Source organism: Pyrus communis, chromosome 14 (assembly GCF_963583255.1).
Source record: "Pyrus communis chromosome 14, drPyrComm1.1, whole genome shotgun sequence".
NCBI lineage: Eukaryota > Viridiplantae > Streptophyta > Magnoliopsida > Rosales > Rosaceae > Pyrus > Pyrus communis.
In genome coordinates, this window is record NC_084816.1 from 18531725 (window position 1) to 18559638 (window position 27914).

General features: G+C 36.2%; 4 protein-coding genes across 5 annotated transcripts; 2 read left to right on the forward strand and 2 right to left on the reverse strand.

Moving 5' to 3' along the window:
- Nucleotides 1-1986: 1986 nt before the first annotated feature.
- On the forward strand, nt 1987-11131 carry LOC137716309 (EH domain-containing protein 1-like). The gene is made up of 16 exons (XM_068455748.1): nt 1987-2202; nt 3698-3766; nt 3903-3982; nt 5282-5342; nt 5457-5515; nt 5637-5679; nt 5760-5818; nt 6315-6428; nt 6574-6676; nt 6775-6824; nt 9429-9557; nt 9640-9891; nt 10008-10087; nt 10212-10338; nt 10516-10659; nt 10732-11131. The coding sequence occupies exons 1-16, from the start codon at nt 2049-2051 to the stop codon at nt 10915-10917; spliced, it is 1710 nt and encodes a 569-aa protein (XP_068311849.1). The 5' UTR covers nt 1987-2048; the 3' UTR covers nt 10918-11131.
- Nucleotides 11132-12434: 1303 nt separating this feature from the next.
- Nucleotides 12435-12971, reverse strand: LOC137714499 (uncharacterized). The gene has a single exon (XM_068453700.1). The coding sequence runs from the start codon at nt 12969-12971 to the stop codon at nt 12435-12437; it is 537 nt and encodes a 178-aa protein (XP_068309801.1).
- A 5699-nt stretch (nt 12972-18670) lies between these two features.
- LOC137714989 (purple acid phosphatase 18-like) lies at nt 18671-22337 on the forward strand. The gene is made up of 5 exons (XM_068454183.1): nt 18671-18838; nt 20042-20710; nt 21351-21539; nt 21621-21709; nt 21934-22337. The coding sequence occupies exons 1-5, from the start codon at nt 18701-18703 to the stop codon at nt 22151-22153; spliced, it is 1305 nt and encodes a 434-aa protein (XP_068310284.1). The 5' UTR covers nt 18671-18700; the 3' UTR covers nt 22154-22337.
- A 411-nt stretch (nt 22338-22748) lies between these two features.
- Nucleotides 22749-26218, reverse strand: LOC137714990 (CRS2-associated factor 2, mitochondrial). Of its 2 annotated transcripts, XM_068454186.1 has the most exons (6): nt 25678-26218; nt 25400-25527; nt 25080-25305; nt 24795-24922; nt 24566-24698; nt 22749-23973 (listed from the first exon to the last, which is right to left on the reverse strand). In XM_068454186.1, exons 1-5 carry the CDS (start codon nt 26177-26179, stop codon nt 24576-24578), a joined length of 1107 nt encoding a protein of 368 aa, XP_068310287.1. In that variant the 5' UTR covers nt 26180-26218; the 3' UTR covers nt 22749-23973; nt 24566-24575. The 2 variants fall into 2 exon arrangements, with proteins under 2 accessions (XP_068310287.1, XP_068310285.1); XM_068454184.1 differs by having other exon boundaries at nt 22749-24698.
- Between the last annotated feature and the right edge of the window lie 1696 nt (nt 26219-27914).

Sequence of the window (27914 nt, forward strand, 5' to 3'; positions counted from 1 at the left end):
AATGTCCAACATGACTTATTTTGATAAAATTTTGATAAAGTTGATGAAAAAGACCATAGCTACACTTGATGAGTTGAGGAACCAATAGTAATGAATTTTTAATTGAAGGATCATTGTTCAAATTTGATTAAAGTTGAGGTACTATTACTACAATTTACTCTTTTCGTTTTTTAGGTACATGAATATCAAAGATGCTCTAAGTTATTAAAAGTGCATTGTCATTATTATTCCAATTCCAAATACATGTGAGCAATTTGATTAAAGTTGAGGGACTATTACTACAATTTACTCTTTTCGTTTTTTAGGTACATGAATATCAAAGATGCTCTAAGTTATTAAAAGTGCATTGTCATTTTTATTCCAATTCCAAATGCATGTGAGCAATTTGATTAAAGTTGAGGGACTATTACTACAATTTACTCTTTTCGTTTTTTAGGTACATGAATATCAAAGATGCTCTAAGTTATTAAAGGTGCATTGTCATTATTATTCCAATTCCAAATGCATGTGAGCAATTTTCAAGTTGCATTCTTTCAGGCTCGCTGCCGCATCAGATTCCACGGGCGAATCAAAGTATTTGCCTTAAAAAAAAAAATTCTTTGATTTATGAGGGATAAAGATAAACTAGCGTAATTTTCCCGAGAATCTGATAGTTTTCCCGGAAACCCAGTTGGAGAAAAGGCACGACTTCTGCATGACGATCACCTACTGGTTGGTGCTGATCAGCAGAGTTTTTGCTTATACTGGAGGCGCGGGCATCGTATTGCACCTCGCTCTTGCTGGATATATCAGTCTCAAGGCCTTCGAGGCGCGGTCTTAAATCATTTGACTCTGGAGAGGATCCGTGATGGGACTCTAAAAGACTAAAACACCCTGCAGCTTCCAATGTTGCGGGTCACATTATTTTTTATTTTGTTTGTCAATGGGAAATCAACGGTTGTGCGAGCTTTTGAGATTTTTTTTGTTTTTTGCTTTTTACTGTTTAAATCAATGGTTGTCGAATTAACAATAACTTTTTAATCTTTTGGTCCCTACATTTAAGAGCTATACTATAAGAGCATCTCCAACTCTTAGGTTAAAATATAAAATTTTTAATGCAAAAAATTTAGGTTTTAACTCCGAAACAGTTTTTCTGCTCCACCATTCTAGGTTAAATTTTTAGGATTATTAAAGAATGAATTTAGGATTTTTTTTTTCTTAAAGTAACTTTTTTTAAAAAACAAAATTGTGTAGATTATCCTAACTTAATTTTATGAACATTTTAACATAAAAATATTTAGATTCCGATAAATATTAAAAAATCATTAAATTCACACCATGAAACTCGTGGAATACTGTAAAAGAATATGAAACACATGAAAAAAATTTTGTTTTAATTATTTAGTTGTTGGATTTATATATTTGGACTGTTATATTATTTTTTTACTGTTCGATTTGATCATATTAGATTTCGGTCTTTGGATTCAATTAATTTATAAAAATAAAACTTAAAAAAAAATACACATACATGGTAGGCCAACCTAATAACCCAAAGGAAATTCTAAGCTAAATTTGCCTCAAAAAATGAAGTTTTGGGTTAAAACTCATATTTGGTCCAAGGGTTGGAGCAAGTTGGGATAGGTTTATAACCTAAAATTTGAGTTTTACTACAAGAATTGGAGTAGGTCTAAGGACACTCCCATTGGAGCTATTCCTTAAAGTCCCTAAATAAATCCTGAAAAGTGGTAGTTGGAGTCCCTAATTTTCTTTTAGGTACATGAATATCAGAGATGCTCTAAGTTATTAAAAGTGCATTGTCATTATTATTCCAATTCCAAATGCATGTGAACAATTTTCAAGTTGCGTTCTTTCAGGCTCGCTGCCGTATCAGATTCCACGGCCGAATCAAACACATAACTATTTGCCTTAATATATATATATATATATATATATATATATATATATATATATTCTTTGATTTATGAGGGATAAAGATAAACCAGCGTAAATTTCCCGATAATCTGAGAGTTTTCCCGGAAACCCAGTTGGAGAAAAGGCACGACTTCTGCATGACGATCATCTACGGGTTGGCGCTGATCGGCGTTGTTTTTGCGTATACTAGAGGCGCGGGCATCGTATTGCTCCTCGCTCTTGCTGTATATATAAGTCTCAAGGACTTCGGGAGGAAGGAGAACTCGTATCCTGCTTTGAATCTCGAAACGGGTACGTTTACTAAGATCATAAGACGTTAAGGGGGGGAATAAATAAAAATATCTTTGTTTATTGAGATCACAAATAGGTAACTTTTGTAGCTTGATTAATTTGATAGATTTAACTTTGCTGATAATTATGTTGGAAATGTGAATTGTTCCCTCTAATGATCTGGAAGCTTCGTGCTTCTGCAAGAGTGAAAGACTTGTTAAAATTGTTTTTAGGCTTGTAGTTTAATCTTTGTCTTGTATATTGTTATGGAGAAGAACTTAGGCCAAGGTGGCGATATCCTAAATCAATCACACAATGTTATGTGAGTAAAGAGAAAAACACTTTTTGGTATAAAGTAATGCTAGAGGCACCAATGTAAATCCCAAAGTTTTGGTTCTCCACTCACTTGATCATTTGTTTATGGTCTAGGCTCATTTTAAGCAAGGTTTATTTATGTCATAGAACAACAGAGTTATGCATTAGTCAATGCAGTAAGTTTCGCCATTCTTTGGTTGTTGGGTACAACAGTTGGGATTTCTTAAGACAATGGTCCAACAGAAACTGTAGGATTGTGTATTATTGCAACCCAATGAAGTTTTGGATAAAGATTTAGGGTTTTGGAGTTTGGAGGGTGCATTTAGGAGATGTATATATTTGGTCTAATACTTCTCTTAGTTTTCATTACTGTCTATAATTCTCCCCTTCTAGCGGTTCTCTTATTTCTTTAAATTAGTATCTGATCACTCGTTACCAATTTTAATTGACTGAAATCTTATTAGTTTTCAGATTTTGATCGAAATCCCCAACATTAATGTATTAATGAATTTACATGTGAGTTACATTATTATTTTTTTAAATGAAAAATAGTAATTTTATTAGGGTTTTACTGCTCACACCTTTATTAAACTCATAATTAATTTTAAATTCAAAACATTTTCAAAATAAAAAAATAGAATAAGTTTGTGCCCATTAATTTTTTATAAAAAGATTTTCAATTTTTTTAACCTTAAATGTACCCATTTGTATAATTTTTCTAAAAAAAAAAATTTATCTTAAATGTACCATTTTAAATATACCATTTTATTATATGTAAAACGTACTTTTAAAAAATATATATACATAAGTATATATAAAATGGAATAACTGTATGAGAAAAGTGAATTTAACATAAATACATAAGTATATATAAAATTTTCGGGTAAATTTTGATTTAAATAAAATTTTAATTATTTTAGCCTTAAATTTCATTTTAAATTTAATTTTAGGCCGTTAAATCTATTTTTTAGCATTAGATTACATCATATTCAATCTCACCGTTGAATTTGATGTTTAATAATTTGAAATGCTAGGTCGTAGGGGATTAACCCGAAAACAAACCCTGGTGGAAGGAGAAACAAAAACAAACCCTCCACGAGCGTTTCCGTTTTAAAAATTTTGAAAAATTAAAATCTGAAAAATCCCAGTTTTTCGATCAGATTATTCTCTCACTGGTTACGATTTATGGAAATTTGTTCAGTTCCAATTAGTTCGTGCTCGAAAGATCATCAGAAAATCTACCAGGAATGGTTTCGATTCGTTGATTCAGGTACATACTTACACTGTTCCGCACAAACACGCATTTATTTTCTTCACATTTTTTTCGGGGAAAATTTCTTAGTTTTCTGTTTGGTTCCGAGAAAATTGAGCAACTGTAAATTGAGTATCGGTTTTGTTTTGTTCAGACGCTGATGGGCGCATAACCGTGAGTGATGCTATAAAGTTCTTCGGCATGTCCAATCTGAATCGGAAGGAGCTCAAGCAGGTTAATTTGCGTTTTATTTTGTTTATTTGATTTTTTTTTTTTTTTTTTTTTTGGTACTACCAACCGAGTTACATAACAAACCTACTTACGAATTTGATGTACTGTCAAACTGTCAAATTGACTGTCCTCACTGACAAATGTGATACGTGGATCCTCCATTAATTGACACGTAGACTGACATTCAAACTAATTTTTTTTATTTTTGTATTTTTTTTTGCCTTTCTTTTTCCTTTTTCTCCATTTTTTTATCTGGTCATCGATGAAATCCATCTCCGCTGCACTTGGACATCGCCTGCAACCTGCATCTGCATTTCGCCTGCAACCAACCACGAACCTGTATCTTGCCGTGGCTTGAACCCGGCTCTTCGCGTCCAGGTGCGCACGAGGGCGAGTCAGATCGAGAGCCTCAATCGGTGTTGAGATTCGAAGAGAGGGAAAAAGAGAACAGAGAGGCATTATTTTTGTAATTTTCTATTAATCAATTTAATTTGTCAGTCAGTCTACGTGGAAAATTTGGTGGGCGCCACGCCTGCCACGTAAGCATTTAACATAAAAATTAACGTATTTTTTAACGAATATTTGACATTGCAATGAATTCGTAAAATGAGATATGAATTTGTTATATGACTTAAAATTAAGATGTTAAAATGTAATTTACCTTATTTTCTTTTATCAAATTATTGCGTCTCGTTTTCATTTGTTTCTTGTGTTTGCTGTAATTCAATACTATTAGTATTTGGTGAATTTGTTTTTATGCAGAGGTTAGTGTAAGCTCAGTTGACGCGTGGTCATTTTTGAAATACATTTTGTTAGGACTGAGTTGTGAGGGTTTGTATTTCCGTTGAGCAATGCATAGTTATTGTGATGCGTAATATGCGAGTAGAGCGCGGTTGAAGTTGGCACATATTGGGTTACTTTGACAAATTCAAGCTTAAGATTATGATCTATGCCAAACATTACATTACATTTGTAGCAGAAAGCTCCTTCCTTTTTTTTTCTCTCTTTGGTTAAACTTTGTTACTTGAATTTTGGGTTTACATTTGTCAAATATCACTTTTTTAGTGGCTTCCAGCCTTCTTTTTTTTGTTTTTTTTTTTTTTTTTTAATTTTGAAGTTCGTTCCTTTTCTTAAGGTTTGGGCCATGGCCGATTCAAAGAGGCAGGGATATCTTGGTTTCAGTGAGTTCGTTGCCGCTATGCAGGTTATTTTATAAACTGATATTTTTATTTTTCATATATAGCAAAAATCAAATATTTGGATTGATAGGAATCTGATATGTTGTTACTTTGTCATTTCTAGCTAGTTTCTCTTGCACAACAAGCTGGACATGATAGTACACACGGTTTATTGAATAGCAACGGTGGGTTTGTTTTGTTTGAAATCCAAGCACACAAGTATTTTTTTATTTATTTATTAATTTCAAAATCTTGTTTGTCACACTCATTTTACTTAAACTTTGAGCGTTGTGTTTTAGTTGACTTGGCAAGTCTGAAACCTCCTGTTATGGAGGGTTTGGATGCATTATTATTAGTGGTACGTGGGCTTTTTATACCTTTCTTATTTTTATTTTACTCATTGTCATGGAATTTTTTTTTTTTAATTTAGTCGTTGTATATGGCCGAAGAAATTGATTTCGTTTACTTAATTTATTCAGAATAAAAAGCATTTGCACAAGTCAAATGAAAACAAAGTAAATGGTGAGGAATTTCTCTAAGTACGAGATGTGTACTGTTACTTTTGGTTTTGGCTGTCTATTTACATATAATCTGTGACGCAGGAACTGCTGTGCAGCAATCACCTTCAGCACTTTGGTTTTCTCCAGAATCATCAAAAAAGGTATATGTTGTTTCTTATTTTAAGAGGCATTGCCCTTTTGCTTTCACGATAGTCAGAAAAAAAGGATTTATCGTAAAACTGTTTCTATTTGATACTAACTTGAATTTTCTTATTTTAATAAGTTGAGTTTATTTTTCATTGTTCGTGAGAAATTTATGATAGTTTTGCATTCCAGTCTCTCCCAGTTGTTATACTTCAAGCTGATTGCAAAAATACTTGTGTTTTTATTAGGTTAAGTTTATCAATGGTCATGCGAAACTATGAGTCAGTTAAGACTCTGTCCACAACAAAGACTAGAAGAGGTCATTTTACGTAGTGAAAAATAATGAAAAGACCTTTGCTTATGTCAGTTTTAGGAGCATTTTTTTTTTTTTTTTAATTCGTGATATGTCAGAGTTAATAAAATTTCCTGTGCATACAGAATGAAATTTGCAATACTGTTGGGTAGACATGAGTTGTGCACTCACCTTATAAAAAATCTTTGGCATATTTCTAGATACCGCTTTCTTCTGTAACATCAATTATTGATGGGTTGAAGAGACTGTATGTTCAAAAGCTGAAGCCATTAGAAGTTACTTACAAGTTCAACAATTTTGGATCCCCATTAATGGTAAGTGACTATCATTCCCTTCTTCTAGTTCTTTCATCAGATTTAATGCCCAGTCACTCGAAGTTTTATTTCAATCTTCTCAAACTTCTATCTAATTGTGGCATGCTATAGTTATCAATTGATATTTAGTTGCTTTATTTCGCAGAAAAATAGTGATTTTGATGCCAAACCCATGGTTATGCTTTTGGGTCAATACTCCACTGGGAAAACAACATTCGTTAAACATTTGCTTAAAAGTAGTTATCCAGGCAAGTTATCCTCTGGGAAAGTGTGTCTTTGTGTAGTTTGTCTTGCACAGAAAGCTTGTTCATCTATTTCATCCCCTATCTTACTTCACTTTTGACAGGAGCTCACATTAGTCCTGAGCCTACAACCGATCGATTTGTCGTTATTATGGTAATTGTCAATTTATCTCCTTTTATGTTGTCATTAAGACAGTGTTGAACTGCTTAGCAATTAAAAGTTAAAAGTAAATGTTTTATATGGTTGTATGCAAGTTAAAAAGCCATATAATAAGGCTTTACGGGGACTCAGTAAGAATATAGAAACTAAGCTTCTTACACAAATAGCCATCCATGACTTGCCTTAATGGCACTTCCAATAGTGCCCAGTTTCACTAACGAGGTCGGATCAATCTAGAAATGTTATCGTTGGTCATGTGTCAAAATCTAGAAATATTTTTCGGTTTTTAAAAAAATAGGAAACTTCATTTTAATCCTCGGCAAAGATGACTTTTAGACTAAAACCATGAGTAAGATCAAAATCTAATTTTAATCCCTTGATATGTTAATCACCTCATTTATTAATTATATTTTTTATGTTTTAATTATTTCCCTTTTTCTTCTTAATTTTAATGTATTAATTTTATTTCATTATAATTATAATTTTCATTTCATTCATCGTAATATATTTTGTTGTAAACATTTAAATAAACTAATTTTTATTTTACAATGTATTTCGATATACTTGGTCTTCTTCATTTAGGTATATTAAATTTATTATAATACATTTCGGTGCATACATTTAGGTACACACATTTCAGTACATACATTTTGATACAAACATTTAGGTACATTAATTCAATATAATACATTTTGGTACATTGGTTTAATATAATGCATTTCGGCACATACATTTGGGTACATACATTTCAGTACACACATTTAGGCACATTAGTTTAATATAATACATTTCGGTGCATACATTTGAGTACATACATTTCAGTACTAATATTTAAATACAATATAATACATTTCGGTACTAATATTTCGGTATATACATTTCGGTAGTAACATTTAGGTACATTAATTGAGTTTTTTAAGTTTGAAGAATGTTAAATAAAATTAATAAATTAAAAAAACTTTTGTTTGGTCAAAAAATATATTAAATGTGTATATCAATAAATTTAAATGTCACATCCCGGCCCGGGGCGGACCACTTCCCGAGCCCGCTCCACCACCGTAGCACGATATTATCCGCTTTGGGCTTACCATTCCCTCACGGTTTTGTTTTTGGGAACTCACGAGCAACTTCCCAGTGGGTCACCCATCATGGGATTGCTCTAGCCCTCTTCTCGCTTGACTTCGGAGTTCCTATGGAACCCGAAGCCAGTGAGCTCCCAAAAGGCCTCGTGCTAGGTAGGGATGAGAATATACATATAAGGATCACTCCCTAGGCGATGTGGGATGTCACATTAAATATTTAATTGGAGACATTGAATAAAATACACATTAATTATTTTGAATTGAGGACGCATCAAGGGACTATAATCAATATGTAATCTAATACAAGGTTTATTTTAAATTTAAATCTTTTTCAAGGATTAAAGTTAGAAAACCCCTAAAAAAATATGACAAAAATCAGAAATGTTATCGTTGGCTATGTGTCAAAATCTAGGCTGTTGTATTTCAATTTTTTGTAATCCAACGCTCCAGATTAGCTAAGTTAATAAAAAAATATTAAACATTATTAAAAAATACAGAAAAAAAATTGTATTTTTTTTTTATTTTATAAAAACCTTACCATTATCTTCCACCTTACACCACATTTCAATATTTTCAAATACTGTCAACCAATCTCTCTCAATGTTTTCATAAACACACCAAATAAACTTAAAATCTATCCACAAAAATTGTACTTTTAGAAAATGACATGTGACATGACGAGATTGGTTAAAAATACGAATTGCCTAGGCTATTCAGTTTAGAAGTGGAGATACAATAGGGCAATTGTTACTATTCACTCAGGAGATTGAATTGCCTATTGGCCGTGGGGCTTTTTAGGGGTGGAAGTGCTCTAAACTTTTGTGTTTTGAATTTAAAGAAACTTTTCCTTTATATTTATGTGTCGCCCTTTTTAGTAATTATCAGCAGGGGTATATATCCCTTAACATTTCCATTAAAACTAGGGTGCGTTGGCACATTTTGAAAATGAAACTTTACATTTTGGCCTATATATTAGAGACTCTTATCTTTTAAATTTCAATAGAAAAATTTGTATTTTGTCTGGTTTCTATTGGTTGAAATAGTCTCTCATATCAATCATGAGTCAGGAATTTGGAAGGCAGATTGCAGAGTAGCGTGGCAGAATGCCAAGAGTCTGGATAGGGTACTAAGCTTATTATTAGCCTAGTTCTAGGAATTTGGAGAGAAACTGAGGGACATTTTGTGTTTGTGGTCATTGATCAATAAAACAATTAACAATATTTCTTGCATCTCTTGGAAATGCTTCTGAGAGGCTTAGCAGTTGTACATGTACATTTTCCTTTTTGCTTTTTGGGTGTCATTAGTACAAAAAAAGTGATGTTTTAGACAAGATCCTGAGATTTCTTCACTTGTTACCTTATATTTCTTAAGAAAGTTGTTTGGGTTAGTGTTAAGATATATATTCTGTTGCTGTTTGTAGACATTAAACTTTTCCAAATTCCATTTGCAGTTTTTTGTTTTCTGTTAATGCTTCTGAAATTAATATTGTTTAGTAGCTAATTCTTCTTGCGTGTAGTCTGGGCCTGATGAAAGAAGTATTCCTGGGAATACTATTGCCGTCCAAGCTGATATGCCATTTAGCGGTCTTACAACTTTTGGAGCAGCTTTCTTGTCAAAGTTTGAGTGTGCTCAAATGCCACATTCTGTGAGTTGTCTTTCAGAATCACCTTGAAATTCTACAAATTGTCTACTAAAACACCCAAAGCTTACACATTTTTATATCCAAGCTGCTAGAACACATTACTATTGTGGATACTCCTGGAGTTTTATCTGGAGAGAAGCAACGGACGCAACGAGCCTATGATTTTAATGGGGTAACTTCGTGGTTTGCTGCGAAGTGTGACCTCATTCTACTTCTGTTTGATCCTCACAAACTTGATGTTAGTGATGACTTCAAGCGTGTTATTTCATCTTTACATGGCCATGACGATAAAATTCGTGTTGTTCTGAACAAGGCAGATCAAAATGATACTCAAGAAGTAAGCATCGGCAATAAATGGATCTCTTTGATTATTTTCCCTCTACATATTTTTGTGGGAATTTAATTAGGTCATTGGATGTTACGCTCAAATCATTTTTCATTCTTGGTATGCAGTTGATGAGGGTTTATGGAGCGTTGATGTGGTCACTTGGGAGGGTTGTTAATACTCCTGAGGTCATGCGAGTTTATATCGGGTAGCCACTCCATCCTTGCATTCATTAATTCCTTGGAAGCAAATCCTATAGTTTCAAATATATTCCAATGTTTCCTAGCAAATACCTTGGTTCGATCCTGGCAAGCTAAGTTTCCCTTTTGCAGCTCATTCAATGACAAACCTGTAAATAAGGCTGCTACGGGTCCAGTCGGGAAAGAACTCTTTGAAAAGGAACAGGGAGATCTTTTGTCTGATTTAAACGATATTCCAAAGAAGGCTTGTGAGCGCAAAGTGAGTTTGCTATGTTTACGTATATCGAATCTTACTTTACCAAGATGCTCTCTGGTTTTATTTGCAAACTTATAAGCTTATTGTAGAGGTGATATTAGGTTAAGGCCCCTTATTTAAACTGAATGTTTCTTGCAGATTCCTATGGAATGGAATTTTTATGATCTTTGTTTTTCGCAGATCAATGAATTTGTGAAGCGTGCCAGAGCTGCCAAGATACATGCATGCATAATTAGCCATTTAAAGGCGGAGATGCCTGCCATGTTTTGGAAATCTACGGCTCAACAGAAGCTTATTGATAATTTGGAAGACGAATTTAAAAAGGTACTATTCCCTCCATCCCCTGCGTATGCGCACTCTCTACTCTACAATGCTCACACTTGACGTACTATACAGGTTCAGAGGGAGCACCATCTGCCTCCAGGGGATTTCCCGGACGTAAACCGCTACAGGGACATCTTGAGTGGTTACAGCCTTGACAAATTCGAGACGTTAAAGCCTAAGATGATAGATGCCGTCGATGAAATGCTGGGTTATGATATCCCGGAACTCTTGAAGAAATTCAGAAATCCATTCGACTAATGGGGGCAAACAGTTCTGAGAAATATCATGAACTATGGTGGCTTTGAAGGGTATATGTTGACGGAGCATTGCTCTTCTTGAGCACTTGGTGTTTGTTGTAGCATAATATGGTTTCAACTCGTATTATAGTTCCGGGATTTAGATATTGCCAATCTCTATACAAGTGGTGAGATTCTTGTATTAAAAAATTAATAACATAAAAAATAAAATTTCTCATCGCTTATATAATAGCACATGGTGTACTACTTGTGTTACCTGCACAAAGGAAAAATTTATCAAAGGCTCCTTAGAGCAAGTCACCCCAAAAAAAAAAATGGGCCATCACCCAGCCTATTTAATCCACTTAGTGAACAGTGATAGACCCCAATGAACAATAATAGGCCAAATGCATCTCCACTCCTACAAAATGCACTGGCACCTAGTCCATTTAAAATATTATTCAATTTTTTATAAAATAATAAATAAAAAAATAGTTTTAATTTCGGATTGGATTTTTAACCAATTTCATCACGCCACATGTCATTATCAGAATAAAATTACATAAACTCATCAATTAAACTTAAAAAAAACACACTAAAGAAAATTACATAAGCTCATCAAATAAACTTAAAAAAACACACTAAATAAACTAAGAACTTTATTGTTCCACCACAAGTTCCTTTTAATTATCTTGAACTTGTTGCAATCCCCATTGGTGCTCAATCAAGTCAGTTTGACAGGTACTGTGCTAGTAAGACTCTTGCAATGAAGTGTACCGTTGAACGATCAATTGATTGTAACGTCCATACCGTTCCAATGGCTCGTGTTGCACGGGATCGTTGGTGTCATCATGAGCACAATAGATACATGTTCTTGAGTTGTTCATTGTGTCCGGCTCGTATTTGTTGACGGCATCATAATCATACTCATCTTCCACGAGCATGTTGTGGAGAATGATACACGTCATCATGATGGATCGAAGTACCTCGACATCAAACATTCTAACAGTTGACCTGACAATCGCCTAACGAGCTTGCATGATACCAAAACAATGCTCCACATCCTTCCTACACCCCTTTTAACATTTTGCAAAGTGTTTTTCTTTTTCATTTTTTGGATGTGGGACTGTTTTGACAAACGTTGTCCACCTTGGGTAAATGTCGTCTGCAAGGTAGTATGGCTCATCGTATGTATGGCCATTGACTGAATATGTGACTCTGGGTGCTTTTCCTTGCAGCACTTCGTCGAAGACTGGAGATTGGGTTAGGACATTTAGGTCATTCTGAGCTCCTAGAACACCAAAAAATGCATGCCAAATCCATGTATCAAATGAAGCCACAACTTCCAAAATGATACTTTTGGCTCATTTTCTATCTCCATACGCTCTTTGCCACGTACTTAGACAGTTTTCCAGGTCCAGTGCATGCAATCAATGCTTCCAATCATGCCAAGGGAAGCCTCGCATCTCACCTTTCCTCAGTACCCTTCGCAGATCCCTATGCATCTGTTTCCGAAGGTACTCCTTCGTATAGAGGGCTTCAATTGCGGAGCAAAATCGCATCAGGGACTCTAGAACAGTTGATTTTCTCATCCACTTTATCTGCAGATACTCCATATGCAAGTATCTGTAAGGTAGCAATAACTTTTTGCTCAGGAATAAGACCTAGAACATGAAAAGCATCTTTTTTTGGCACAAAGTATTCATCATGGCTGCAAATCGCACTCATGATTTTGTCGAACAAATTTCGTTGCATTCTAAAACGACGTCTAAAAACATGATCAGGAAATACACAGTTGGGGATAAAATAATCTTCCAAGTGATTATTACCTCGTATTTCCCTTTTTCTATCGAAGTTTGCAGAACGTATGGGTTTGGATATCTGACCCACAAATTCCATGACATGGTGGGAATGTGAGGCCCTATGCCTTCCATAGTCATCATCCTCATTCTCCTCCATTGCTAAAGTCTCATCTCCACCTTCACCTTCTTCGAGATTGACCAATTCTTCCTGTTGTGCCAACAATCTTTTATGTTGCTCCTCAAACTGTTTATACACTCTCCTTGAAGAAGACATTGTACAGATGGATGTAAAGATGAAGAAATATTTTTAGCTAAAAATAAGGATTGATTTTGGTGTGAGGATGGACGTAGGGTTTATATCGACAAAAAAAGAAAGGATGAGGTTCTGGTTAGGTATTTTTTCACACAAAAACTATATGAAAGTTTTGGTAGAAAGTGTTGAAAATATTGAAATATGATGTAAGGTGGAAGATGATGGTTAGGTATTTATAGGAAAAAATAGGTAAATAAAATAATAGTATTTCCACCCCTACAATTGAATAACCATGGCAATAGGTAAATAAAATAATAGTATTTTTTTTTGCTTGGAATTTCCCGTGCACTCTCCACTCCCTCTCTTTCCACTCATCTTTCTCACTTTTCTCCATTTTTCTAAAGTGCCTCTCTCTCTCTTTCTAAGCTCTCGACACTCTCACTCTCTCTAGAGCTCCGAGAGCTCTCACCCACTTTCCTCATCAAAAATTAAACAAATCAAACTCCAAAACCGTGAAACCTTAATCTCTAGGACTAAAGGATCCTAGCTATACCGTTGCATGCGTCATCGGACCATCATGATGTAAACCACCATTGAAGCCGAAAGCTTCAAGATCTGAAACTCGAACCCAGGTGAGGTTTTCTATGCAAATCTTGTTTCATTATGTCTTAATGTTGATTGGGACAAGATTTGTGGTGTTTTTCCAGTTCGAAACCAGAAGTTTAACCCCCTGAAATTTCTCTGAAACCTTGCCCAGTTTTTGGTCACCTCCTCGAAGCAAACTCCGGCAAGTTTGTGGGTTCTGGAGCTCTTGCTCAGTTTGAATCCATTCCAGGTACTTAAATGTCTCTTTGCATGTGAAAATTAGTTGGAAATTACTAAGGTTTGACATGCATGCATACTGTTTTTCCCCATTTCGAATCCGGCAACGAAACCCAACCCTTGCAAGCCATTTTCCGGCAATAAAAAAGTGGCTGACGTCTGGGCGATGTCAGCCTTACGTCATGTTGCCTTGGGGCTCTCGAGCTAGTAACTCGTGTCAAGCCTCTCCCTCAGGTCAGGCCTTTCCCTCGGGCTGGCACACATTGGGGTAAGTCGCTTGGGCTATCTAGCCCTGTTCCATCGCCAGTCCACCAGGCAAAAGACCACGGTGGAACTGCTCTAAAGCTTAGCAAAAAAGAACCATTCATCATGTGAAAGAGCACCGTTCATAAACAGTAAAGTGACAAAAATGCCTTTAGTTGTTGCTGATTCTCAAGCTTTTTTCTGAACATTAAATTTACAGTTTTACCCCTGCTCTCCACGTGTTGGTCATCGTGGAAAAGGAAGGGATGGGTCGCACTCTTCTTTCTGCTTTTCTCGAGTTTTCTTTCCCAGAAAGCTCTCCAGTTCTCTCTTGCTATTCCTCCGCTTCTTCCTATCAAATTTTGATTCCTCATGTGTTTGTCGTACAACGCCAAAATGGCGCAAGGTTTCGTTGATTTCGGTACAAATTCCTTCGAATGTCCAGCGTTCGCATCTTTCTCTCGCCGATTAGCCACGGTGGTTTAACTTCTCCTTCTGTTTCAACTTCTTTGTCACAAATATCTGCTTCTATCATGCCGACGACGGTTTTTCTTGCCGAAAAAAACCCATCAATGTTTATTTTTGGTTGAGCAGCTTCTTGATTATTCAAATCTTTGGTTTCCTTGATGAGTTCTAGGTTTTTAGGGATTTCTGGGTTTTTTTAGCTAGTGAGTGTTAAGGATTTCTGGGTCTTTTTTTGGAATTGTTGTTTGCTGCCCTTGGATTTTTGAATTATTAAAATTTATATTTCATCTAAATCATTTTTAATAAATCAATGTTATCACGTAGAGCAGTTTACATAGTGAAACTTTATATTGGTTTTTTTTTTTCAATCGTTCTTATATTATATTTTAAATGTAAGAAACTTTTAATTTTTCTGGGTTTAATTTTAAATCAGATTCTGTTATGGGTCCTTATCAACCATTGAATTGGTTTTGGAGTTTTCATTTGATCAAAGGGATAAAGTGTTTTTTTTGGGTGAAAGTTTTAATCGGCGAGATTTTTAGTTAGGCTATGTTGTGGGTTTTGGCAAATTTCTTGCCTGTTTATGCATGTGGTTTTTATTATAGACTTGGAAGAAAATGGGATTGAGGGTGAGGGGAAAATGGCAGAGAAAGCATGGAAGACAGATTTCGGATTAGGGTTTACATTAGGCTTTTCATCTCCAAATAATTCTAAATTTGGTTCCCTTGTGGCTCGGATATGCAAACAATCATCGTTTGGAATTTGGTTTTGACTGCAAATTTGGAATTTGATGTTTATAGCATTTGATTTTCTCGGATTTTTTACATGTATTTGCGGTGACACAAGGGACGAATTCTAGGATGGAGGTGGAAGGATTTGGAAGAATCAGATGTGCCTAGGTGATTGTTTTACAGGTTAAAATACGGTGCAACTTTATTTCACTAACTTTGCGTTGGTTTTTTAATTTGATATGTTGTTTTGGTGTGTGAAAATCAAAGAACTTTTAAATGTTTGCGAATTTGGTTGACACTTAAGTGCAATTCATTTTGGTCAAGGCTTTGGTTTGTGGCCAGTTGGAAATCATTTTGCTAAAATAAGAAATATCTCTTTTTGCAGCTTGCATTTTCAATTGTCAATTAATTTTATGATAGAACCTCAATTTCATCATATATTATCATCTTCAAGAGGGATTCGCTTCAGCAGGGCAACCTATCTTCGACCACAGCGATTTCACACAAGAATCCTGAACCAAAATATACAAATGCTGTCAGAGTAAAAAGCATAAACATGCAAATGCATTTGATTGCTAGTGCATGTAAACGCCGGTTACGAAAATGATTCTGCATGATCGAATCATCTTTACTGTCCTATGTAATATGTCTAGAACCCAAACCGGCTCACCACTTTCATTCTTTCTGTTTCTATGACAACCTAGAACAAAGCTACATAAAATACACACCATACCTCCGCAACTACACTCGATGAGCTTGTTCATGACCAAATAAAATAAAACTACGACTTGTATGCTAATTCTTGAAGTAAGCCAACATAACTAGAAGTTCATATATGTGCTTTCAATTGTTCTTACTGAGCTCATAATAATATAGATGAAAGGACACTTCGCTCACAAAATAAGCCCAATGTCTGACCCGCCAGACACATCCAGAATGATTATGCAAGGGGCAACTGAAGCCCAATTTGGTACAGTTTTTCAGAGAAGATTTTGGTTTCCAGCCCAGCTTTTAGGCACTTTGCCGGAAAAGGTATCCAGGGAGAGCATTCCATGGGATCAGTTGAGCATTCTTATTCATTATCAGTGTTTTAAAAAACTAGTTTTAAGACTCGCCTAGTTGGTTTTTTGGGGGCAGGGATATGAAGGAAACGTCTCTGCTCGGCGGGAGACTAGCCTAAATGCTTAGGTTATCACCTTAGGCGGCTAGGCGACATGGGCATTTGAAATTTTTTTTTTTTTTTTTTTTTTTTAAACAGCCCACCCCAAAATGACACCATTTTGGGCAAGTTTTTATAAAATTCATGCTCATTTTATGTTTCTAACGTTTCTATTAGTTTATTATGACTCTGTAATGTGAATTAGAGAAATAATAATAAGTCAAATATTTTCTTTCTTGGCATGGTTGTTTGATTGTTTTACAAAGTATTATATTTTATATATATTAACTATAATAATAATTTTAGGTATCATGAGGGTATTGCCTCACATCTCAAGGCTATCGCCTAGGCGAGACTATGCATGAAACGCCTTGGCTTTACTTTCACCTTTTAAAACATTATTCATTATTATTCCCTTCTTAAATACCATAAGTTCTAAATTAACAATTATGTCTATGCTATTCATCTGTAACATTCCAAATGCCTAACTAATCTGATGAAATCATGAGATCTGTGAAAACATAGCCATGGAAAGCAAAAGACTAAGGTCAGCTGCAACTGATGATAGCATGTGGTAATTAATGTCTGCAATTTAAAATGCGGTTTAAAAAGCCCCTAAATGGTTTCGGATGGCTAAAACCATCAGATATAGCAAAGCAGTGTGTTTGAACTAGGCCATGTTGGAGAACAATTCAGAAATAAACAAAAATAACAGAAATAAACAGAACTTGAAATTCTAATATTTTATTTACCAAATATACTTGATGTGCAGAATGAAATTATACAATAAATACATAAACTAATACAAAAATATCAATGATACTAACTTGATCACAGAAGGTAGAGGCTAGCGTAAAAGCTATGTCATTCGAACAGTATTTTCGTCACACTCTTGTGCTTGTGGTTCTACAACGTCTGCTCGACCAAGATACAACTACCTAATTCTACAACCCGCACTGGATTATAGAACTCTAGCGAATTGCTTTGTGTGTTTACTCTCTGGAAATTTTGTACGGAAGATAAGGAGGAAGAAAATATGATTCTCACTTGGATACTATGATGAATCTGATTAATTTTAAATTCCAAGGCCCCAAGGCCCTTGTCTTGATTAATTAATATTAATTGTATTTAGGCTATATTATATTCAAGCCTAATCCACACAACCATAAGGCCCAAGCCTTCAATCTATTTCCAAATGGTCCAAGTTCTAATTACTAAAAAAAAGGAATAAGCCTATATAAAGACTTGTGAAAAATTACTATTGACCAATGTGGAACAAGAGGATCTCAAACTCCAATAGGCCATGCTCTTTTCAAAAACGTATCATGGACCAAAACAGAGATCGGACATTAAATCTACGTTCTTGTCTTCCTTGGGTCCATTCTCAAGCAACCAAAAAATCTCAACCAAATATTCTTCTTCCTCTTTTAACGTCATATTTGATATTTGAGTGAAGTTTTTCTTTCATGAGTCATTTCTTATCAACTTTAAAGTGTTTCTTTTTCTTTATTTTTCTTCGTAGAAATTCAGCCAAAAATTGTCCTACATCAAACAAGGAAAGAGGATAGAGAATCGGGTAAAAAGGCTAGAGGATAGAGAGAGGTGGGCATGGGTGAAGAGGATAAGAGGGGAGAGAGAGAGAGAGTTATGTGACAAAAGAGAGACATAAGTGATGGTGGGAAAGAGAAAAAAAGCCGCGTGCAAGATGAGAGAGAAAGAAGGCGTGTATGTCAGTGTGTACGATGTGCGTGTCAGTATTTGTGAAAGCCCGCGCGTCTTTGTGCGTGTGGCGTGTGATGTGTAGAATGTGATATTTGTTCTTTCTATCTTAATATTAAATAAAGTTATTAAAATACTTTTTGTTAAAATTTAAAGAAAACTAATGAATATAATTTGAAAGTTTTAAGTTTTAATCAAAATGATAAAAATGTGTTATAAGTAAATAGTATCAGAAATGATTTTTTAGAGTAACAGTGTCATTTTCATCAAAAGTAAATAATACCGAGAATATTTCGTTAAAACTCTATAAAATCTAAAGTTTTGAAGCTTTCCTTTATTAGTTTCTCTTTAAACCTGACTGCGCGACTGCCTAATCACCGCGTAAAGTCTTCACCAATTTTATATGCTCTAATCAAGTGTGAAAAATAAAATATACAAACTACAAAGTTTCCTAGAAAATTAGAAATAGAAGTTAACGAAAAGGACATGGGTAGTTTGGTCATTCCACAACGACAATCCAAAAAGAACACAGTGACACACGGCGGAAACCTGGGTACTAGATATCCAACACCAACTCCCACAAAAAATGATTGCAGGCAAAGCAGGAATCAATGGACCCAAAGCCGATCATCACGGTCCTTTTCTTAATCTCCGCCACCGTCATCGCCGCCCAAGAATACGTCCGACCGCCGCCTCGCAAGGCCCTCCATTTCCCATGGAGTCGAAAACCCTCTTCTCTTCCCCAGCAGGTGAGTTAACCATCATCTTCTCATCTTCTCGCTGCTCCGTCTCTTTCGCTTTCTGGGAATGTCAAGAGTTCTGGGGATAAAAAATTGGATCCCAACTAGATTTTCTATCGAAAGCCGGAAAATTTTGCTCCGTTTTAACTTGGGTTCTGTTTGTTTTGCCAGAAAATACTTTCCTTTCTGTCTAAGCTTTGTTTTTTATTTACTGTATTTTTGTTGGTTTGTTTAGTAACTTGATTATTACTGGTTTATGCTTAGTTAATTGATTGAATTGCAGAAAAAGAAAAAAGTTCTGAAATTTTGTTGCTATTTAAACGATGTGTAGGGCCGTTATTGTCAGATTAACATAGCATGGTTGGAAATTTATCGAAATCGAGAGGGGTCATTGTGTTGGTTTGCTGAGTGTAATGCTAGTTTTTGTTTGTTGTTGTGAGTTTTGTGGTAGTGTAAGATTAACAGGTCTTGTTCCAAACTGTCGTTTTCAATCGTAGGCGAAATCGAGTCCCAATAAGAATCAAATTCATTCTGACCAAAGCAACCTATCTCCATCTGATCAGTCATTCGACTGACCGTTGTCCACTCGATTTTTCTGTTATTTTTCATTCAAACACTAGGTACTGAACCTACGACCGAATCATTTTGTGTTGCGCCCTGAGCTGCACAGCACATTTTGTTCCTATGGCTACTTTAACCAGCACCATATAACCTCTACATCCCCATATGCAGCCAATTTCAATGCCTTTGCCTAGGGCCATGCTTGCTAATGCCTCTAGTCAATTAAGCCTCGTGATTTCATATCAAGGATCTGGCCATTTATGATCTTAATTCATTAGCCCTCATGGCTGGATATGGGAGAAGCAAACATACTTCATATGAAAAGATTTCTGGTCAGTTAATTGGATGCATGCATTCTGTGCTAAACCGAAAATCAAGTGCAGTTTATCGCTAAAGTATATTTGGCATGTTAATTTGTACTCACTATATTAAATTTGGAGTTCTTGGATGTTATGATTGCTTGGTGACATTATTGTCATTGATAGTGACATAACCTATGTTAATTCGCATTCGGGGCAAGTAATTTGTATGAATTAGGTCTTTGTCTGATATTTTATCTTTAATGACTCCCAATTCCGTAACGTTCTTTAGGGTTTATTAACGTTAAGCATACCCTAAATATATCGTTTTCTGCAAAAATGCCTATTGCAGGTGCACATCTCTTTTGCAGGAGACAAGCACATGCGGGTGACGTGGGTCACTAATGATAAATCTGCTCCTTCTGTTGTTGAATATGGAACATCATCTGGGAAATACAGTTCTGTAGCTCAAGGAGAAAGCACCTCTTATAAGTATATTCTCTATAGCTCAGGAAAGATACACCATACTGTCATTGGGCCTCTTGAACATGACACCGTTTACTTCTACCAATGCGGAGGCCAAGCTCCTGAGTTTCAGTTCAAGACCCCTCCAGCTCAATTTCCAATTACTTTTGCTGTGGCTGGAGATCTTGGACAAACTGGATGGACGAAGTCAACGCTAGACCACATTGACCAGTGCAAATATGATGTGCATCTGCTTCCTGGAGACCTTTCATACGCTGATTACATTCAGTCTCGTTGGGATACATTTGGTGAGCTGGTGCAGCCACTTGCAAGTGCAAGGCCATGGATGGTAACCCAAGGGAACCATGAAAAGGAAAATATACCATTTTTAAAGGATGGGTTTCAATCCTATAATTCCAGGTGGAAAATGCCGTATGAAGAGAGTGGATCAAGTTCAAATCTTTACTATTCCTTTGAAGTTGCAGGTGTCCATGCTATCATGCTTGGTTCATATACTGATAATGATGAGTATTCAGATCAATACAGGTGGCTGAAGGTTAGTCAAATTTCTCTTCTCCTATCAGAAGGAACAGATTTTTTCTTCTACATTAAATAATGCACAGTATATTAGTAATATTCATTCTTACTCTTTATCAGTAGCTTCTTGGATCTTGTAAACGTTTACGGTATGTGCCATCTGTTATAGTTCATAGTTTTTGTGACATATTCACATATGTCCTACTACGCTGTTGGAGGCTAAGAGTTTTGTCTGATTTTCTAGATAATGGGTGAACATGACATGCCTTCCATATGTCTTCATGTATTTCCTCGTCAGAAACTTGGAAATTTCAATCCTGGGTAGAAGGGATGGGCATTGGGCACCCGTTGGGTGTCACGGATGTGGTGGTGGTGGTGTTGGTCCCTAGTGAGTAGTAATATACGTGTATATGCACAATAAGTAAGTGAACCTATTCTAACAATCCATCACAAAATAAGTTGGTGCACAAGTTAGGGAGGGTCAGAAAATCTTTGGAGCCTCATCTGAGGAATTAGAAACATATAAAAAGGAAATTTATTAACATAAATCTTGTTGGGGTGTTGTTCCCGGTGTAGCCTGTGGCACCTCAATCTTAAAGCAGGCCTTGAACAATGAGGGGTCCATATTTGAATAATTTGATGTCATTCTTGTGAAACAGGCTGATCTTGCAAAGGTTGACCGACAGAAGACACCTTGGCTGCTCGTGCTCTTTCATGTTCCCTGGTACAATAGTAACAAGGCTCATCAAGGTGAAGGGGACGGCATGATGGCAGCAATGGAGCCATTGCTTTCTGCTGCCAGTGCGGATATAGTATTTGCTGGTCATGTTCATGCTTATGAACGAACGGTAAAGCTATACTAAATTGGCACGTATTTCTGTTGTAAATATAGGTCACTCAATTTTAATCCATGATGTCTTGTTTGACAGAAACGCGTGAACAATGGAAAATCAGATAGGTGCGGTGCTGTCCACATAACCATTGGTGATGGCGGAAACAAAGAAGGCTTGGCTCACAAGTATGCCTCCATGCTCAAAAGATTTTCAAATTTGCAATTTAGGAAAGTAGAATGTTTGTTCAACTCTCATGTGCTTGGAAAAAACAATCATCTGATCGGTTTGCATGGGATGAGTTCTGGACATTTGAATTTTATATTGTCCCTATGTAGCTAATATTTAGCAAATACGAATCTCATTGGCATTGGTTACTAACTGCTTGTTCCAATCCCTCACAAATTGGCAGGTATAAAAACCCACCACCCGAGTGGTCAGTTTTCCGGGAAGCAAGTTTTGGTCATGGTGAGCTGAATATAGTGAATTCAACCCATGCCTTTTGGACCTGGCATAGGAATGATGACGACGAGCCTATTAGGTCCGATCAGGTCTGGATAACCTCGTTGGTTAGTTCAGGATGTGTTGCTGAGAAGACACATGAACTAAGGAAGATACTTACGGAACCGTAGAGCTTGTAATCACATGAAGTTTGTCTCTCTTCTGGTTGGCGTGTTCGTAAAATTGGCTTTCTGCAGTTTGAATGTGCAAGCACTTCTGTGTAGGTGTCAAACTTTATACCACATATATAGTAGAACTTTCCTTTTAGTTTTGTAAAATGTAACATATATACAGTAAGATTCTCCCTTTATGTTGTTCTTGGTAGCATATATTATGTATTTCTGGTTATACATTAGAACCGAGGCTTCGGTTATACGAAACTCAGGTTAAATGGGCGTTTCCAAGTTGTTTCCTTAGACATTTTGAACGAGGGATAGAACCTAGGGATCACTCAACTAGGGGCAACAGAATCACTCACATTGCTAATCGTGGATTCACTCGAAACGATCAAATTTCCCACTTTATTACATTTGGAGCCCTTTAAATAGGAAGATTACGACGCATTTGTAGGGTAAATATTTAATAGTAGGATAGTTACTAGGCAACTCAATTAAAAGATAAGGATCTCTTTTAATGGTGGATACGATATATGAAATAAGGTGAACTATATCTCAACGGTAGATACGATTATGTAACTTCCATCATTTCACCGAAAAACCCGTCACATTTCACTATAAATGAACTTGGATACTCTTAAGTGGTGAAACCATTACAAATGAAATTGAGTTCATAGCAATGAGTAATCCAAAATGGGAGAGCATTGGGACCCTTACTAGATTTTCTTTTCATTCTTTTAAGTTTCTTCAACCACAGGAACCGGAGGTGGAGATCAAGGAAACTAGTGTTAATATGGTGATGACAACGCTGGTGGAGAGGTGAAGAGAGCAGAGCGCTAAGATGGGGGCGGTGCGGAGGATATCCCTCAGAAGTGCAAGGAGGAGCAGACACTTGTATCCTGCAGAGCATGTGTTTATAACTACTCTAAGAGGAGAAATTTTTATGTCCATCCAGAGGACCACATCATCCGTATGCCCACGCAAACTCAAGCAGAGATTATCTTCATTAAGAGTGTTAGCATGGGAAGATTTCAAAAAGCCTATAATCCGACCCTCCCAGAGAGGGTATCAGTTGGAAAATGCTTAGAAAATAGCACCTGTCTTCTTCAGGTGCCATGTTCGTGATAGGGTCCCATTCCTTGGCAAGAGCATTCAAGTTGCTCTGGAACGGAGCAACCCTTTCATCACTGACATCATTGCCAGCCCCTGCAGGACAACCCAAGTAACACATCATGATCCATCGAAAAATGAATATGAGTTAGAGAAGGAGATTTTTAAGTCTATTTAGGAAGAGAGAGACTGCCTCTATGTGAGCGCCTAGTTTTGTAACGAATGTGTCTGTTTAATAAGTTATTTTGAAAACAACGACATATTTATATTAAAGGATGAGGGAATTGCACTAAAGACCTAGTCATAATAACTAGTTTTGACAGCCCTATTATCTACAACTACGAGAGTCGAACCTAAGACTTCTCACTTACAAAAGAAGAATATTAGTAGTACTAAGTGGTTGTTGCCTCATAAAGTTAAACATTTGATCTTATAATATAAAGATCTAGAAGCGAAAGTGGAACAAGGTTCTAGTTCATAGCGTATAGCCAAATTAGCACAATTCCTTTATTGGTAAACTTATATCTTATAAATGAACCCAAAAAAATAAATTGTATCGTATACATATGCAGCTGTAAGCTCAAAAAGGAAAGTGATTACAGTAGAAATTATTTGAGGTTTGACTACTACTACTGCTTTAACCACCATTCTCCTCCGAACTACTTTGTTCCTCTATTATCCAACCAACCATAATCCGCAGATCACTCCTTTTCGGGCTTTGTTTACTGTTCGAAGAGGTTGGAGATGAACTAAAGTTTAGATATTAAAACAAAAAGGAACTTACGAATAAACCAGATAGTTAGATCTTCTAATTCAGTTGTTTCACATTGTTGCCTATTATTCCAGGCCTTGCAAGTCATAATTATACCCTATGACGATGAATAATAAACTCTTGATCCCTTCACTGGTTATGCGATTCTTGTATACCAAATTTCAGTAAATGACTGTTGGATCTTGGATGATGCTAAACTAAACTGTTAGAAATTTCTATACAACTCGATTAGTTGGGTTGAAAAGCCACTGCGCACTAGGCCCCACCCCAGTACAGAGTTCCAAACCTGCGCACCCCAAAGCTATAGCAAGCTTTGAAGGCCCCAAAAGGGCCAAGACACAAAAGGATAACTAGTACGGGAAGACTGGTAACTAAATGCTGGAAGAATAAAGGTTGACAAGGGAATGGTAGTCAGATGTCATTTAATTTTTCGCCTTTGGCATGCAATATTCAAGCACAATGTGTAAAAGTTCTGAGATTATAACTTGCTGAATAGAGCATTGGAATTTACATTGGAGGTTTTTTTCAAGAATTGAGTACCAAACCTGGCAGCACTTAAGCATCTGCAGACATTTTACTTCTATCTGTGCACTCGGGGTCTTGCTTTTGATCCCTCTTCCCCCTCCAGAGGATAATCTGCTCGTCCTTGAACAAAAGGGGGATGCAAGGTACTAGATCCTGAACATATAAAGCACAGAAAAAAGATAAATTTAGGGATGAATTAGAAGCCCACAACTACCACTAAACAATCTAACTTAACCAAACAAACCATACCCTTAATTTTACGCCTATCCTTTTGCAATCGCTAGTACCAACATGGGTGCAGTCTAGTCTCACTACCTCTTCAGTATTGAAGGCCTCCCTAATTCCATCCACAACATTCACATACACACCATTTCTCGCTGCGGACAAAAAAATTAGGATAAGAGAAAAGAACCATGGAATTCGGCCATATCACATTTACCGTTATAAACAACAAAGGAAAGCAGAGCATCATCTGAAACATCCAAAACTTAATTTCACTTACTAAGTTCACTTATTTTAAAATGCGACACTTACTAAGTTTCATCAGAGGTAAAGAGTTTAGTCCTCTGTTTCTTAACTCCTTCGTTCCTTCAAATGTCAAGCCGTCAGCAACATTCTTCACAAGCTTTGGATATATCGGAGGATACGGCTTCCAGAGCATTACAGGTATTACCGGTCGATTCTTCGGATCATAGTTTCGACCCCGGTATAAAATGAGGACATTAATATGCCGGTAAATAATCTTCCCACCAGACTTGTCCTGCACATACACTACTATCCCCATCAGCTAATATCTCCTAACACCGAAATTCAACCTATTACGGATATATGAAGAGCCTGAGTTACGTTCAAACCTCAAGGTGGAAGCAAACATTGTCCATATCAAGAGTTGGCACTCCCAAACACTTGATCCTCACCGCTTCGGCTCGCTTCCAGTGGTTGTGGATATCATCCAACATGTTATGTGTAACTCCTCCCTTTCCTGATACAAACAATTTAATCCTTCAGTCCCCTCCCATCCAATTCAATTACAAAATCAAACCAGCATTGAGCATATATAAACAGTTACACCTATACAATGCAATGCCTGATCAATTTCCGAATGCTAAACCCTAAACCCCAAATCCCTTACCCATATTAATTTGCCGGGCGCAATCACTATGACGGTACCGTTCCACCAGCTCCGCCACTTCCTCCTCCGCTAGCGGGTCTCCGAGAACCCGTTTTCTCTCCTCCGCAACCCGGTCCAAGTCCACTTCTTGTTGTACCGCGGCAACAGTCCCGGTCCATTTCCGATCAAGCCGACCTGGTCCGAAAGGAGAGAACTTGGGCGACTCCCGGAACGCAATAGGTTCGACCGCCGGATTGGTCTCCGAATACGAGTAGCTGAAGTCGAAGGGCAGGTCCGATTTGAGAGGACGGGTCGGGTCGTTCTTCGGGTCTGGAGTTTTATCCTGGGTTTTGGTTTTCTTGGGCTTTGGGGTTTTGGAAACCGGAGAGAACGGAGGGTCGTATTCATATGGGTCTTCGGAGAGGGATTGACTGAGAAGGCGGGAGAGGGAGAGGAATGGTTTGGTCGGGTCTAGGGTTAGGGTTTTGTGAGGTGAGGGACGCCATGAAAGTAGCTTCAGCATTGCAGCAGAGAGTGGAGTTTGGTTTGGTTGCTAAACAGATACTTGGCATTGAGAGCGTGTCGAAGAAATGGGCAGAACTGTCATTTAGCGTTGCAAATTGAGGAATAATATCGTAATTTCGTTGCCACACTACAATACGCATGTCGTCTATATTTCCTCGTGCAATGAAAATTAGTCCCAAAACAAAATGTAACATATGTTGTTGATAAATTTTTGACAAGATAGAGATAATTTGATGTGTGTTCACATCATGGACCGTAAATTTGAAGATTCGTTTGATGCGTATTTTATTTTAATTATTATTCTTGTACCATAGATAAAGAAAAAGTATGTGGGTCGAAAAAAATAAATAAATAAATAAATAGTGGTAAGCTATATTTATTTATTTTTTTTTAGGTCTAGAGAGGCTTTCTGAAATTTTACCATGTCTGTGATTACAGTCAAGTAAACTCATCAGCTTGAAGCATAAAACCCAAAACCTACCACACTTTTTTTTTATTGGGGAGTCGCACTTCACGCCCTTACCATTGAGCCACTTACCATGATTGAGGAGAAAATAATGTTAGACAAATTAAATTTGTGCACCGATTTATTTGCTCAAATAATGTGTCGCTAATTAAATGAGAATTGTTATTGGCACTCCACAAATCTCATTCTACACTCCAAACTTTTTATATTTGAAAAGAAAAATACACTTGTGAGGAGTGTAGAATGAGATTTTTGGAGTGCCAATAACACTTCCCAATTAAATTTGTATTTTAGTTTAAGGTAGGGCATATGATTAGTAATTGTAATAAAAGCGCTTTAGTTTATAAAAATAGAATTTTAACGAAAAGTCTACGGTACTGTTTACTTTAACGAAAAACTACATTTTTACACTAAAAATTCAATCCTGGTATTATTCACTTTACCCTTTATTTTGTCCTTATCATTAAAACTCAAAGTTTTTAAGTCATTTTCATTAGTTTTCCTTTATAAAAATTGTCATTTAACAAATATTTTAAAAGTACTTTTAGTTAGAAGAAAAAAGGGAAGTACTTTTCTTCCTCCACTCCATTCCTTGTCCTTCATTTTTCCCATATACTTTCACTTTTATCTCCAGCACAAAAAAGAAAAATACACATCTCAATATCGCTTTCTTCATCACTGGGTTTCAAGATGATGCAAAACTGTGCAAAAGCAAAATCGGTGACAAAACTCAGTCCTCCCTGGTGAGACATTGCTTAATTTCTCTTCTTTACATGGAATTTGGTCCTCGACCATTGACTTGAAAACATCCAAGAGGTTTGTTGGAAAACAATTCAGAAATAAACAAAAAATAACAGAACTTGAAATTCTAATATTTTATTAACCAAAAATACTTGATGTGCAGAATGAAATTATACAATAAATACAGAAACTAATATAAGAATATCAATGATACTAACTTGATCACAGAAGGTAGAGGCTAGCGTAAAAGCTATGTCCTTCGAACAGTATTTTCGTCCCACTCTCGTACTTGTGGTTCTACAACGTCTGCTCGACCAAGATTCAACTACCTAATTCTACAACCCACACTTGATTCTAGAATTCTAGTGAATTTGCTTTGTGTGCTTATTCTTTGGAAATTTCGTACGGAAGAAAAAGATGATCTCACTTGGATACTGTGATTATAAATATATAGCTATGTCTTTCTAATAGCTATGTCTTTTAATCAAAATGTTTTTAATTAATAAATTAATTTAAAAACTTAATT